The sequence below is a fragment of the Podarcis liolepis genome (assembly GCF_965112155.1).
Source record: "Podarcis liolepis genome assembly, chromosome: 15".
NCBI classification, from domain to species: Eukaryota; Metazoa; Chordata; class Lepidosauria; order Squamata; family Lacertidae; genus Podarcis; species Podarcis liolepis.
The window spans coordinates 19448956-19463437 of record NC_139566.1 but is presented as its reverse complement, the minus strand read 5'-3'; the positions used below and the strand labels follow the sequence as shown (position 1 = coordinate 19463437).

The following is a 14482-nucleotide window of genomic DNA, read 5'->3' as shown; positions in this document are numbered from 1 at the left end:
TTAATAAGGAGCTGGGACTCTCAGAAACCAAAACAACCGTTCTGTTCTCAGGGCCACACAGAAGATGGAGAATAATCAATGACCTTCTGGAATTACGGAGTCAAAATAAGGGACTCGTTGGCTATGATCTGAGCTCCCTTCCCATGCTGGGATTAATATTTTTTTTAGAGCGAGGATAACATATTAAAGACCCACATTCTGCAAAACATAGTAAGTGTGGATGCAACCCAAAGGGGCAATGAGAAAGGATCTCAAGAATTGCACTCGGACATTTCTGTCTCTCTGAGAAGGTTAATAGGCACAGCTTTGAAGAATGGAGGAGTCAGGAAACACAAGAAAGCTCTCTCTACACCCCCACCCCGGGCCCCTCTCTCCTCTTCACCAGCTGAAACGTGAGGGCAGCAGATCCCTGGTAAAGAACTGGCTGTTCCAAAGTGTGGTTTTGGATGCAAGGGGAAGAAAGCAGAAGGAATCAATTAGGATCTGAACAAGAGCCCCACCCAAAAGCCATCGAGGAAGCTGCTCAGGCAAGGACTGGGAGAGCTACAAACTGCTTTTTATTTTGTATATTTTATTTATTACTACTACTATTACTACTACTCTATTATTGTTAGTAAAAGGTTGGTTTCCTTGTTTCCTGCTATTTGTCATGGGCAAATAACTACCCTGATTTTGTCTATGTGTGGGAGAAGGGGGCATTCAGGAGGTTAACTTTTTTAAATAATGTAGCTCCTGTACCAGCTAATAAATTTTATTGACTGTGTTGGGAGGACGCAGACTACATATTACACTTGCTACAGAACCACTGTAACTCGGGGGCAGGCAGTGCCATGGCACCCAAATGCGTCACAATGAATTCTTAATGACTTTGGTGAATTATTAAATGAAGAGCAGCATCAAACAGGAGGCAGAGCAGGCGAGGGGCTGATTAACCCTCTCCTCACAGTTCCTTCATGCCCCAAGAACTAGCCCCCTACGCTGGCTGCTTGTGCCCCTGCAGGGCTCCAGCTGAATGCTTAGGGCTAAAATATGCATCTGAAACCCTGGCATGTGGAAGAAGGGCTGAAGGAATGAGCAGAACAGCAGCCAATCGGATAAAAATTAAGCATCGCCCTCACCCTACCGCTCCTCCAGTCAAAGTTACAGCCTCCCAAGGGTGCTTTTCTTTCTTTTCTTGTATAATTCAAAGGAACTTCCTAGACCTCCCTTGCTTCTTCCCATTCATTCCATGTGTCTAATATAACTCACATAGAGGTGTTACTTTAACAACTCATGGGCAAATATTAATACCAATTGTAGGCATTAGGTACTATCATGTTCCTTGTCTCAGAGCAGCAGTTGTTCTCAGCAAAGCGCAAACCGGATCCATTGTTAAATTAAACAGACATCCGCTTTCCAGGTTTTCTGACTGGGATCTCTCATAGACCTACCTGGAGATCTTGGGAATTAAACCAGGGACCTTCTGCATGCAGAGCTGATGTTCTACCACAGAGCTATGGCCCTTTGCTGACAGTGGTGTAACAGAACCTGGAGGGAGCAAGTTCTGAAACTGCGGCAGGTGAAGCTACCTGAGAAGGGCTCCTGTGAGTGATGCCTTGGCCCGATGGCACACATGCAGCCTCATTCTATTGTCTATATAAAGGAAGAGAACGGGGCCCTGGGCTCAGAGAAACCTCAGGGATGAAAAGGTGGCAAGTTAAGTGCTTCGAGGAATTTATTCTTGGCATGAAAATAAACAGGCAGCATCAAGGCTTTGCGAGGGAAGGTAAACAAGAGACACAAACAGGAGCTTCCGAAAATTGTGGTATGGTGATGGCAGGATGATATTTTGTCAAGGTTCCTGGCATGTAAGAGGGAAGGAAATGCACAATCCAAACCAAAGTTTTGCATAGGGGAACCATTTCTTCCCACAGGATTTGGTTTTCAGCGGCTGAATTCCCCCACCCATGACCAGCCATGTTTCTGCCCCAGAATGCACTCAAGGCATTGGATTATGGATTCAAACTGCCAGCAAAGAGATTTCGCCAAGCCCATCGTTATGGCTGAATGTCACGTTTCACCTTTCTGAGGAAGGAGGCGCCAGAAGGGGCACTGGAGGCAACAAACACACACACACAACAACCAACCAACCCGCCTTGCTTAAAAACTGCACGTGAACAGGCAGGATCTTGGATTGCCAGCAACAAGCCACCAAGAATCCCAAATCCTTGGAATAAACGCTTCTTGCCGGAGCAGAAGGGCGTTGGCCACAGCCATGAGTCAGAAACGGTTCTGGCACAGAGTGCCAAGCATGTGCTCCACCCTTTCAAATCCAAACCGCTGGCTGGTTTCTATGGAGTGGCCAATCCAGAGCTTCCACAGCAGCATCTCTAGTTCCCATTGGCCCACTAAAAGATGCCGAGAGCAGGGGCTGATGGGAAGCCTCACCCGTTAGGCACACGTGAGGGGTGCAGGGCTGCCCTGGCTTTGTCTGTGCCATGTCAAAGATCTGTAGCCATTTCTACCTGGGGACTGGCGTGAGCCGTGAAGTGCCATGCCTTTACCAGGCTCCCCTGCTGCCTAGCTTTCATACTTTTCCAGGCTCCCTTACTGCCTGGCTTTTAACATGTGTCCCGGTGAGGTTTTTAGGAAGGCAGAGTACGTAGCACATAAAACCCATTCACTCTTACTTCAGGGAGGAGATTAGAATCCAAGAGTAGCACATAGAGATGCAGGTTCCAATCCTGACAGCCTTGTCCAAATCATGCACTCCAGTCCTAAACTCTTTGCAGGGTACTTGCAAAGACAAATGCAACTTTGTACACGCAGGGTATGATTCAAATTTATTCAGTGTTGCTCTAACCTGCTACAGATACCCAAGAGGGGAAGGGGTGCATCTTGCACTGATCAGCTTCCCTGTAGAATGGCGACACTCACCCATGCCCACAAACCACAAGCTACAGGGCCTTTCCTGCACTTTTTACATCTGTTGCAGGCAATTGCATTTTAAAGAATGTCACACATTCCAGGTAGAATTTTGTAAAAAGGTGACACGTGTGCAACCAAGAAAACAGAAGAAGGTGTCTCTTATCAGGTCTGGCCAGTGGCCCACCACGCCTGGAATTGTCTATTCCGGCTGACAGCAGCAACGATGGCTTTCCGGAGCATAGCTCGGTGGTCTGCATGTCCCAGGTTCAATCCCTGGCATCTCCAGGTAGGGCTGTGAAAGAGCCCTGTTGGAAACCCTGGAGAGCCACTACCCAGTCAGTGTAGACAACAATGAGGTAGATCAGGATCTCCAGCTGTTTTTGGACTACAGTTCCCATCATCCCTGACCACTGGTCCTGCAAGCTGGGGATTATGGGAGTTGTAGTCCAAAAAGAGCTGGCGACCCAAGTTTGGGAAACCCTGAGCTAGATGGATCAATGGTCTGACTCTGCACGAGGCAGTTTCCTATGTTCCACTTCTGTTTTGAGACCCAGCTGAACCATGGAAAACTTGTGTTCTACCACCCAGCTTCAGGCCATGCCATACATCATGCTGAACAAACAAAGCCACATAGGGGAGGGTCTAATAAACAGCAATTGGTGGTAAGAGTCAAAGTCTGACTTACGTACAAAGCTAATTTATTTCAGTATCACTGCCCACCCATACCAACACAAGGCATTTCTGGCAAATCAACAGCCTGAGAACAGGGGCGGGAGTTGAGGAGCAGCCAGCTTCATCAGGTTTAGTAAAACTTCCTTGCCTGCTCACCTGGAAACAATCCTTACTCAACACAGGTGAGTAAGCAAGTGGTTATAATATGAGCACAATATACCTGGATATCAGATGCTGGGGATAGACAAGAGGAAGCCACACACCCTTTTATGCCCAGCGTATAAGCTCCCTGGAGGCTTCTGGCTAACCACTGCTGGAAACAGAAGGCTGGGCCTTTGGACCGAATAGAACAAGGCATTCAAAGTACAGTGCACATGGCCTTAAGATTTAAGGGGAACCCGGAACCTGATTCAAGTGTTAGGGCTCAAGGCATAGAGCATGCCAACAAAGAAAAAGTGCCTCTGAGCATACATGAACCAATTTTTGCTCCCCACCAAGTTACCCACAAAGCTCCTTTAGAACCACAGGGGCTTTGTTGCTGCAGCAAACCTGCTCAGCAACTCTGGCCTCTCTCCAGGCTGTTTAATGACAACTCAGCCTATGGCTGTTTGGAACTTCCTGGTGTTCCTTTCTTGTAGCTCATAGCTGGACGTGCCCACAAAAGTCCCCGAAAAACACAGTCCTCCAGAACAGATCATAGATCACAGAATTGTAGAGTTGGAAGGGACCCCGAGAATCATCTAGTCCACCCCACTGCAATGCAAGAATATGCAGCCCATATGGGATCCCCGTATGGGGATCGAACCTGCAACCTTGGCATTATCAGCACCATGCTCTAAGCAACTGAGCTGCCGGTCTGACTCTCTAGGCAACCAAGAACTCTGGCAGCGAGCGGTTCGCCAAGATATAACTTGTACTGGCCTGTTTGGGAGTCCTAGTTACCTCCTTCGCTAGCCACTGCTCAAGGGGGCTATCCTGCCTGAATGGTGATGTTGCCAAAGGGGAAGGGTCTGTCAAGAAATGTTGCAGGGGTGGGAATTACTTTAAGGAAGCGGAAGATCAGTGTGGCCGCAGGGAAGATCTCAGGAATGGGTGGGGGGCTGTGTGTGGTGCATTGTGGTGTTAAGGTAAGCAAGATAGTTGGGGAGACTATCCGCTGTTATAGGGAAAAGCTGCAAAGAAGCTCATTTTTTTTACCGAGTCAAAAATTGAAGGTTAAAAACTAGCATGATCAGCTGTGTATCTGTCACTGAACTCTAACTGGGATGGATGTCTCCCATTTGCGCCCTGGCACAGGTAGGTATTTCAACATGATCAAAGTTACGATGGGCTATTGATTATGGCAAGGGTGGCTAACCTCTCACCCAGGAGGGAGGCCTGATGCAGACCCCCAAGACCCAACTGATTTGGCAGTGGCAAAAAGGTAAGAAAAATTAAAGTGGGCTCCTCTCCACTCAGCTACTTGATGGAGAATGCCAGAATATGTGCTTGTCGCCAAGTCCTGGTGTATTCGCTTCTGGTTCTCATGGTCACAATGATAAGCTGGAGAAAGCTAACAAAAGCATCAGAAACTAGGGGCACGCCAGCCTCGAAGAGACAGACCACATCCTACCCAGCTTCCTACCCGCGGGAACCATTTGTTTGCCTCTGTTTTCAAACAAGAGTCTTGGACAACAGTTAAGAGAAGTAATCCAGCTGCACAGTCCTGATAGTTGCCTTGCCAGGGTGCAAGCCGAGTCTGGGTGGCAGAGATACCGAGTGGCTGTTTCCACCCAGTCTCCAGATTAATGTACTCCTGGATATTATTGAATGCCTACTTGTATGCCCTGTTGCACTCTGTGGGGCCTAGCATGCTACTAAAAAGTCACCCCAAGGGGGATCCACTGGCCAGTCAAAAAGAGAAAATCCACTCCTGAGACAGGGCAAGTGCAATGCAAAATTGTGATGATATTATTATTATTATTATTATTAACCACCAAACATCAAAGTGGAAGGCACAAATGGAAAGGAACTGAAAGCTGGTGAATCAAGAATTCTAGAGACTCCAATGCGAGCGATATGTTCAAAGGGGAAACAATTGTTATGGATGGGGAGACTTCGTCACGCAGCGTGCTTTGATCTTTGTAAAGCTACCACTAAAAGGGGAACAGCTTGCAAGGTAGAGGACTTTGCTTCCGACCACAGGCGGGGCCCTCCAGCCGCCTCACCCCCACGCAATGTCTAGCTCTCCCCCCCCCCCCAGGGCTCCACCGGGGAATTTCTATTTGTCCTTCGAAATCAATGAATTACGATTGTAGTTTCCCTTCGGCTGACTCACACTGCCTCTTGTTTGCAGTCTCAAAACATTTGCTGCCTCCCCTGGCAACCGCTATTGCCGAGCTGTCGGACGAGGCGGGCAGGCAAACAGGTTAATTGCAAAGGAAAACCTTTTGCAACCAGCCTTGCAAAAACAGAAAGACAGGTAGCCAGCGCCCCACGGGAGGAGACGCAAAAGGGCCCCATGTGCTGCTGTTTGTGGCACAAAGCACACGGTTGTCAAGACCCGACGCGTGGGCTGCAAAGCTTGCCTGCTTCTGGGGCACAGCAGAATGGCTGACAAAACAGACACCTGGCAGCTAGACGGGACTTCCAAAAATATTTCCTGCTGCTCTGAGTTTGTCTACTCCTACAGAAGAGAGGCAAAGCTACACAACATGCAACTGCAGTTGACAACAACCATTTCTTTTTGCATTAAATTGTAGTTAAGCACAGGGGCATATTAAAGAAGTGGCAACTGTGGTTAGGCGCCCCATGAACACACCGAACTGCTATGAAGCCATAATCTGAGGCTTGCAGTATGAATCATATCAGCTGCAGCATACCAATGCCGATGAATCTTCAACCAGGTTGGGAGCAGAGGAGAATAAAAAACACATCTGTAATGTCCCTACCTCCTATGCCTCAAGTGAACATGCAGTAAGGCAGAGCTTTCCAAACTGTGTTGCATGAATGCTCCCTGCGCTTCTCCCGGGGATGGAAAGGGGTTAGTTTAACCTCTGCTTTGCTAGTAAAACTAAATTACTGTGTGGCGAAATGATGCATGTGTAAAATGTGTGTCACCAACATGAAACGTTTGGAAGCTCTGCAGTAAGGGATATTAAGTCCTACAGCTCACTTGGGATGAGCAGGAATCAACACCAGATGACCAGGCAGGTCTTTATAAAAGCTTGGCCAGAAAGCATGGGTTTATGCAAGCAAACAAGCCAACAAAAACCCTTGCGCTGCGGCAACTTGGGTGGAATTAACTGCAAACCATTCCTTGCCCAGTCTCCGACTACTACTACTACTATTATTATTTCAGTTGTCATTCACACAGTGCATTTCAAATCTGTAAAATGCTTTGCAGGCATTGTTTTAGTAACCTGCACCACAGCCTTATCAGATAGAAATATTGGCCTATCATCCCAATTTGGCAGATGAGGGACCAAGCTAAAGACCAACTAAGGCTGCAAGTCTGAGCACAGACAGCTGGGAGCAAACCCCTCTGAAATAAATGGGGCTTAGATGTGAAAATTAAACGCATGTGGGTCTGGGCTGCAAGGCCACCCAGGAAGCTTGAGTCACAACCTGGGAAGTTCATTTGAGTACTTGAGAGGTAATCTGAGGCAAGGCAGATTCACCCGCCTTCCCCAGCTGGTGCCCTCCAGATGTCTGGAACTACAACTCCCATCGGCTGCACTGACTGGGGCTGATGGGAGTTGTAGTCCAAAACATCTGGAGCGTGAAACAGGCTGGGGAAGGTTATCTTGGGTAATCTGCAACTTTTTCCTGGTATGCTACATGCATGCAATTATGAAACTTATGTTCAGGCTTGGTTTTGAAGTGCTTTATGGAGCACTTGCAAGTGGTGGGGAATGCAGCCTCCCCCCCCCCCAAAATGCCCACATTAAGAGCAGCCGCTCAGCACCTAGTGCTGCAGCCTTTTCAAATGATTCTGCCACACATAGCACAACAGACCCAGGATCTAAATGGAGACAGGCTCGCATTGCCATTGAGATGAGCACAAAGTTATCTAAAGCAGGATCTGCAATGGGACACATGGAGGTTAAATATAAAACTGAGCTGCATGCAAGCGGCATCTGCAAAAGGCTTTATTTCTGGGAAAGGGACTCTGCAATTTAATCAGAAAGGACCCAACGACTCACCTCCCCCGCCCTCACTTCTAAGGCTTCTCAGCAGAGAAGGCTAGGAAGCCACAGCAAAGCCAAAAGCTGTAGGAAAACGAGACTGGCCTGCAGACTTTGGCATAAGGCTGTTGTAGCTGCCACTTTCCCTACTGCCTATCAGAGTTCAGTTACCTCCTGAAGCCGAATACTGGCAGGGAAGACAGGAGGAAAGAGGGTACAGTTGTTCAGCATGCAAGCACAGCACTATCAAACCATGCACGGCAGAACACAGTTACTACAGCTGCACCTTGGTTCCTTTAAAACAAAAAACCTCCATGTTGAGTTTTGAAGTTCCTAGTCCTCCTGGTTCAAGAGCAAAAAAAAAAAACAAACAAAAAAACTCAGCACTGAGAGAACACAAAAAACTATTTAGAAACTAGAGGTGGTGAGGAAGCGGCGGCGGCGGCGGGGGGGGGGGGGACGGGACAACAGACTGCTACTCGCTATAGTTCCTGCTCCTTTGCTATGACCACCAGGTCTTCCCCTCTGCACAGCCTGTTTCTCTGCAAGTCTGAACTCACATTCTCCAGCTGATGCCTAAGAAACGTGGAGGAGATGCATTCCCCACCCCCGGGCCCACCACAAAAATGCAGCCAACGCACAGTAACTAAGCGTGTGGCGCAATCTGCCCAATGTGCACAATTTATTCCAGTTGCAGAAATTTAGGATGAGCAGAGTGGAAAAAATATATAATCGCATAATTCCTCCACCACACCCGAATCGAATATTTGAGCCAACACAGAAAAGGCTGCGTACGAAAAATCTAAAACGGTGACAATGAAGGTCAGAACGGGCGCAAATTCAGCAAGCAGTTTGTTAAATCAGATGCACCCCTGGATGGAAAAGGGTTCGGCTTGAGTAAAAGCGGTCATAGGTGGGCACTTCAGAACAGAATGTTCACCTTGCCAACCAGCAGAGCAGCAAACATAGTTTGGTTCTACTGAAGATAGAACTTGCTAAGCTTAGAAGTCTAGGGAATCCTCCAAGAGAATGAAGGGTGTGCCTTGATAAGAGAAGCACCTATCCCATAGTCTGCCCCAAGAGCTTGCTGACATTTCCTGCGGCCCCCAAACCGAACGGTGATCTGCCACACAGAGGCTTTTGGCAAACCACTCAGACAATTCATGAGACAACCACATACACAAATAGTCCTTGCCCAATTTGGAGTGGAGACTAAGCTGTGTACAGTATACACACTCTCATTCAAGTCTGCACTCAATGCACTCCTAGCTGCTAGTAAGGGAAGCGGTGTGCGCACAACACGAGCCACAATCCATATCTATCCTGACGTTTCTTGTGAAATATTGCATTTTAATGCACTTTCCCCCAAACCAGCTTGGCTCCAAATTGAGAAAACAAATGACCCAGCTGTGTTTTAAGCCAGCTTGAGTTGTTTTCAACCAAGCCTTACTCAGAGTGAACCCACGGAAATGAATGGAGGCACCTTAGCCATGCCCATTCATTTCAATGGGGTAGGCAACGCGGTGCCCTCCAGATGTTCTTGAACTAGAACACCCATTGTTCCTCTCCCCTGGCCATGCTGACTAGGGCTGAGGGGAGCTGGAGTCAAACATCTGGAGAGCACCACACTGAGGACCCCTTAATCTGGTCAACACAAGGAGGGGGAAATTTATGCAATCTTAATGGAGACTATTGTGCATGGCCTCATTGCCGGCACCAAAGCCATCCCCTGTGCTTGCTCCCCAATGCACCCAAAACCAGGACATGGATACAAAATATTAATTTGATGGCCATTGGTGGAAATTTAAGACAGTTTTTAAAAAAATCCTGATTACTCCAAGATATTCTGAACGAAACACAGCTACAGTGCCAAGGAGAATTAACTCCCTTTCTAAGTTTGGGGGATCCATCCAACTATTGTTTAAGATATGCTAGCCACATACCACAGAGGTAAACTTTCCACTGCCAAACTGGAAATTCCAGGCAGCCGCGACAGATACCACAATGCCAACCGCACAACCAATTGCCCACAAAAGAGGAAAAGAAAGTGTTCATTGTCAAGCCTGAACGTGGGCTTGGGGAAGAATATGCCGCCTCCTCCTGTGCCCACAACAGAGTCGCAGTCTTCCCAGCTGGAGAATGACATTCTTTGCCCTCCCAGCTCATATGATGGCTGCCAGCTTCCATGCCCGCTTTGGTCCCTGCCCAAAATCCTTGTGGGCCACCATCCACTGGGCTTACGCTTTTGACGCAATCCTGACTACGTACTCCAAATCGTGCAGAGGTGTTTGTGGGATTTTCTCTTTCCTTTTTGAGGGGGGAGGGCTGAGGAAAACGGTGTTTGGACCAAGGAGGGTTCCCTCCACCCCCACCCCGGGTCCCTGGGCGAGCGCCCCTAGCCAGCCCCTTCCCGGGCGCCCTACCTGGCCTTGAGCTCCTTGAACTCCTCGCGGACTTTGCTCAGCTCCAGCTGGAGGCGCGCCCGCTCCTTGGCCACCGAGTCGAGCGTCTTGCGGGCGTCGGCCAGCTCCGCCTCGTAGGCCGACTTGATGCCGGTGACCTCGCGGCTCACCTCCTCCTCGGACTCGGTGATGCGCAGCCGGAGCCCGGCGTTCTCGGACTCGAGGGAGCGCACCTTGTCGATGTAGATGGCCAGGCGGTCGTTCAGCTCCTGCAAATCCTCCTTCTCCTGCAGGCGGGTGATGCGGGCCGGCGAGAGCGGCGTCGAGGTGCCCCCGCTCCGGGTGCTCCTCTTCTGGCCGGGGGTCTCCATGGCGCAGGCGGGGGTTCGGGCCCTGGCGAACGCGGAGGACGAGGGAAACGGCGGCGGCGGAGGCACTGGAGGAAGCAGCAGAATTCCAACGCACCTCGGCTCTCCAAGTGACAGGCGGTCTGAGTCACGGGCTTGGAGGGCAGCTCATATAGCTTTGGGAAAAGGCGGGGGAGGCTGGGGAAGAGGAGGAGAGGGGCTAGGCAAATAGAACCAGCCCCTTATTTGCATAGTTAAAGGGAAACTGCCCAGGACTGGGTTTTTATCACATTCTCTAATGCTTCCCTTCTTCGTCCGCCTCCCTCCTCCCGATCTGCTTGGCCTTCCCCTCCGCTCAGGGAGTTTCGACGACCCAGAGAGCAAGGAGCCTGTGCGCCTACTGGTTAGAGCAGACTTTTCTCAGACGGCGTTGGAATGCAGCGCCCACCATCCCAAGCTAGCAGAGAAGGTGATCAGGAACGATGGGAGCTGTAGTCCAACAGCGTATGAGGACCCAAGGTTGAGAAAGGTTGGGTTCGTTGGAAGGGAGCCTGAGCACCATCTAGTCCAGCCCCCTGCAATGCAGGAAGATGCATGCAGCTGCCCCAGACGGGGATCGAACCTGCAACCTTGGCGTTAACTGCAGCATCACGCTCTGAGCTATCCAGGCCAGGGTTCGAATCCCCATTCATAGGGAAGCTCCCAGTCGCCGGCTCTCAGCCTAGCCTACCTCGCAGGGTTGTTGGGGATTAGGTGAGGAGGTAGGAGGGGGAGAACCATGTGCGCCCCCTCGAGCTCCTTGGAGAATAAAAAGGTGCGGTATGGTGAATGCAACAAATAAGGGCCAGTTGTTTCTGTGCGGGTATGGGAAGCAGGAATGCAAACGGTGCAGGTCCTGCACTGAAAGGGGGTGGCGAACCAGTCGAAGCGCAAAATATCTAGAGGACAGCACGGTTGGCAGGGAGTGCTACTCTGGATCTCCCCACTCCAAAATAAAAACAAAGAAAAAATACCTTATACTGCAGCCCCAAAAGCAGGTCCACATTGCCAAAATAGATGCATCTCTGGAAACCCCCGGGAGAGCGGACCGATGTACTTACCCCTCTCGTAAAGGAGCTAAGAAGCTTTCCTTTCTCAACTCTCCACATTAAAAGGGCCAGAACCCATTCTCCGCCCCTGACCAGTAGCAAGAGCTGAAAGAGAAGTCGACTCCACGCTACAGCCGCACACCATGCATTTAAAACACTCCCAAGAGTCCTGAAAATTGTAGTTTACCTGTCACAGGGATACAGTTCCCAGCAGCCTTCACTACTGCTCCAGGATTCAGAGGCTGGCAGTGCAGAGACTGTTTAGTGTGTGAGAGATGTGCTTTAACTGTAGTTGGAACCCCCGCAGCTGGAACAATTTGCTCCAAATTATCAGGACTCTCATTGCAGCTCCATTCTGCAGCCAATGACAGTCCACGCTGGGTCAACCCTGCGAAAGGTTTCTGCCTTTTCTCACTTGGCTTGTAGGTAGCCTTGAGAGGCTGCCATCTTCAGATGCTATAGTGCACTTTTTGGCACTGGAGCAGGGCGCTGGCCGGGGGGGGAGGCAAGTGAAGCCTTAAAACTGCTTTGTCCTCAGTGCCCAAAAGATGGGGATGATTTAATTTGTCTAAAAGTCATTTCCCTCTCCTCAGAAACCCCCTGGGAGTTGTAGTTTTCTGAAGGGGACCAAATCAGTAATAGAAAAGGCCTGCACACTCACTAAACTATAATTCCCACAATTCCAGGGTGGGATGGGGTAGGGATGGTAAATCGTTATAATTCATCTAGTATAATTTTGGTATGCAAATATGCCTTCGCTTGGGAGAAATGGTCTCTTCACTGAGCTACAATTCCCAGAATTTCCTGGGAAGAGTGATTGGTTATTAAACCACTCAGAAAATTATAGCTTTGTGGAGGGAATAGGGACCTCCTAGCAACTCTCAGCACCCTTAACAAACTACATTTCCCAGGATTCTTTGGGGGAAGACATGACTGCTTAAAGCGGTACCACAGTGCTTTAAATGTATAGGGCAGAAGATGGAGCCTATTCAGTTTCACTAGGTTCAATGGAGCTTACATCCACATAAAGCTGCGACAAGGAGTCAGATTCCAAGCATATCCACAGCTTTGGGTGCAGGGATCCAAAATCACTGCTCAAGCATATATATATATATATATATATATGCTTTCGTAGATTTTCACGGGTACAGGAATGCAGGTTTTGGTGTCTTCGGGTGTCTTCCCGTGTAAGAGTTGGGGTGTCTAGGCGACGTTTCGACGAGGTCTCACTCGTCATCTTCAGGCTGGTGCTTTCGGCTTCTTGTTACTGGAACAGAGCAGGATCTCAGTGTTTGAGTTCCTATAAATACTGTTGAGGGGGTGTGGTGTATAGCCTCCAACGTTCTGGGCAGAGAGGAAGTTCCCAGGTTAGTGTGCCTTTTCTTAAGGAACAAAAGAAGAAAAGGCACACTAACCTGGGAACTTCCTCTCTGCCCAGAACGTTGGAGGCTATACACCACACCCCCTCAACAGTATTTATAGGAACTCAAACACTGAGATCCTGCTCTGTTCCAGTAACAAGAAGCCGAAAGCACCAGCCTGAAGATGACGAGTGAGACCTCGTCGAAACGTCGCCTAGACACCCCAACTCTTACACGGGAAGACACCCGAAGACACCAAAACCTGCATATATATATATACACACACACACACACACACACACACACACACATCTCACATATTTAAAAATAAAAAAATTTCTTCCAGTAGCACCTTAAAGACCAACTAAGTTAGTTCTTGGTATGAGCTTTCGTGTGCATGCACACTTCTTCAGATACACTGAAACAGAAGTTGCCAGAAGTTGCAACTTCTGTTTCAGTGTATCTGAAGAAGTGTGCATGCACACGAAAGCTCATACCAAGAACTAACTTAGTTGGTCTTTAAGGTGCTACTGGAAGGAATTTTTTTATTTTTGACTATGGCAGACCAACACGGCTACCTATCTGTAACCCAAATATTTAATTTGCGATCTGAGGAAAAGAGAAATGAAAATATGAAGAATGGTGAGGAAGTCTGGCAAAATGTTCACACAGCCTTCCCCAAAAGGAAAAGAAACAAGATGATTTACCAGGTTGTCCCCAGTGTTATAAGAATTTTAAGGTTATATATATATTGGATGTTCATAAATGTACCAAGCAAACCCATCAAAATATGTACACCACATGTCTGAAACCCACAGAAAACTCCTGAAACCATTTTCTCTCTCCCAAAATGACCTCAAATATTTCTCTGCAAGGTCGAAGGAAATGGGAAATCTCCTCATTGTCTCTTTCACAAATCCTGTCTTAAGGGCACATTTAAGATATGAATAGGGCGAGCCCAAATAATGTAATCAGTTATCATTCTCAGGTAACCTGGAAGACAGGTTTTCTGCCGTAGACCGCCTCTTCTGTGATGTAGGTATGATGTATCTGGGTGGTGGTCTTGGGCTCCAGGACGGGCCATTTAAAATGTCTATATAAGGCACGGGTAGGCAAACTAAGGCCCGGGGACCGGATCCGGCCCAATCGCCTTCTCAATCTGGCCCGCGGATGGTCCAGGAATCAGCATGTTTTTACATGAGTAGAATGTGCCCTTTTATTTAAAATGCATCTCTGGGTAATTTGTGGGGCATAGGAATTTGTTCATTATTTCCCCCCCAAAAAATATAGTCCGGCCTCCCACAAGGTCTGAGGGACAGTGGACCGGCCCCTACAGAAAAAGTTTGCTGCCCCTGATAAAAGGGCTTGCACACCTTTGTCCTGGGTCCCTCCCCCCCTCCTGTGTGTGGCGGGGAGCACTCTGTTGCAACAGCTTTAATAAAGACCAGGCTTATAGCCACTTTGCTTTTGTATATCCTGGTCTGGTCTCTGTTCATTTCCCAACCAATTTGAGCCTTAAAAGGTATGCTCTCTCCAAAG

The 14482-nt window shown here is 48.7% G+C and overlaps 1 protein-coding gene across 2 annotated transcripts in view; it reads right to left on the bottom strand.

The window, feature by feature from the left end:
• LMNA (lamin A/C) overlaps nucleotides 1-10846 on the bottom strand; it is a 51674-nt gene extending 40828 nt beyond the window's left edge. For both annotated transcript variants that reach the window (XM_083478299.1, XM_083478300.1), the window contains exon 1: nucleotides 10169-10846. In XM_083478299.1, coding sequence (XP_083334425.1) covers nucleotides 10169-10518 — 350 coding nt within the window. In that variant the 5' untranslated portion in view covers nucleotides 10519-10846. The remainder of the gene's footprint in view (nucleotides 1-10168) is intronic.
• Nucleotides 10847-14482: the final 3636 nt, after the last annotated feature.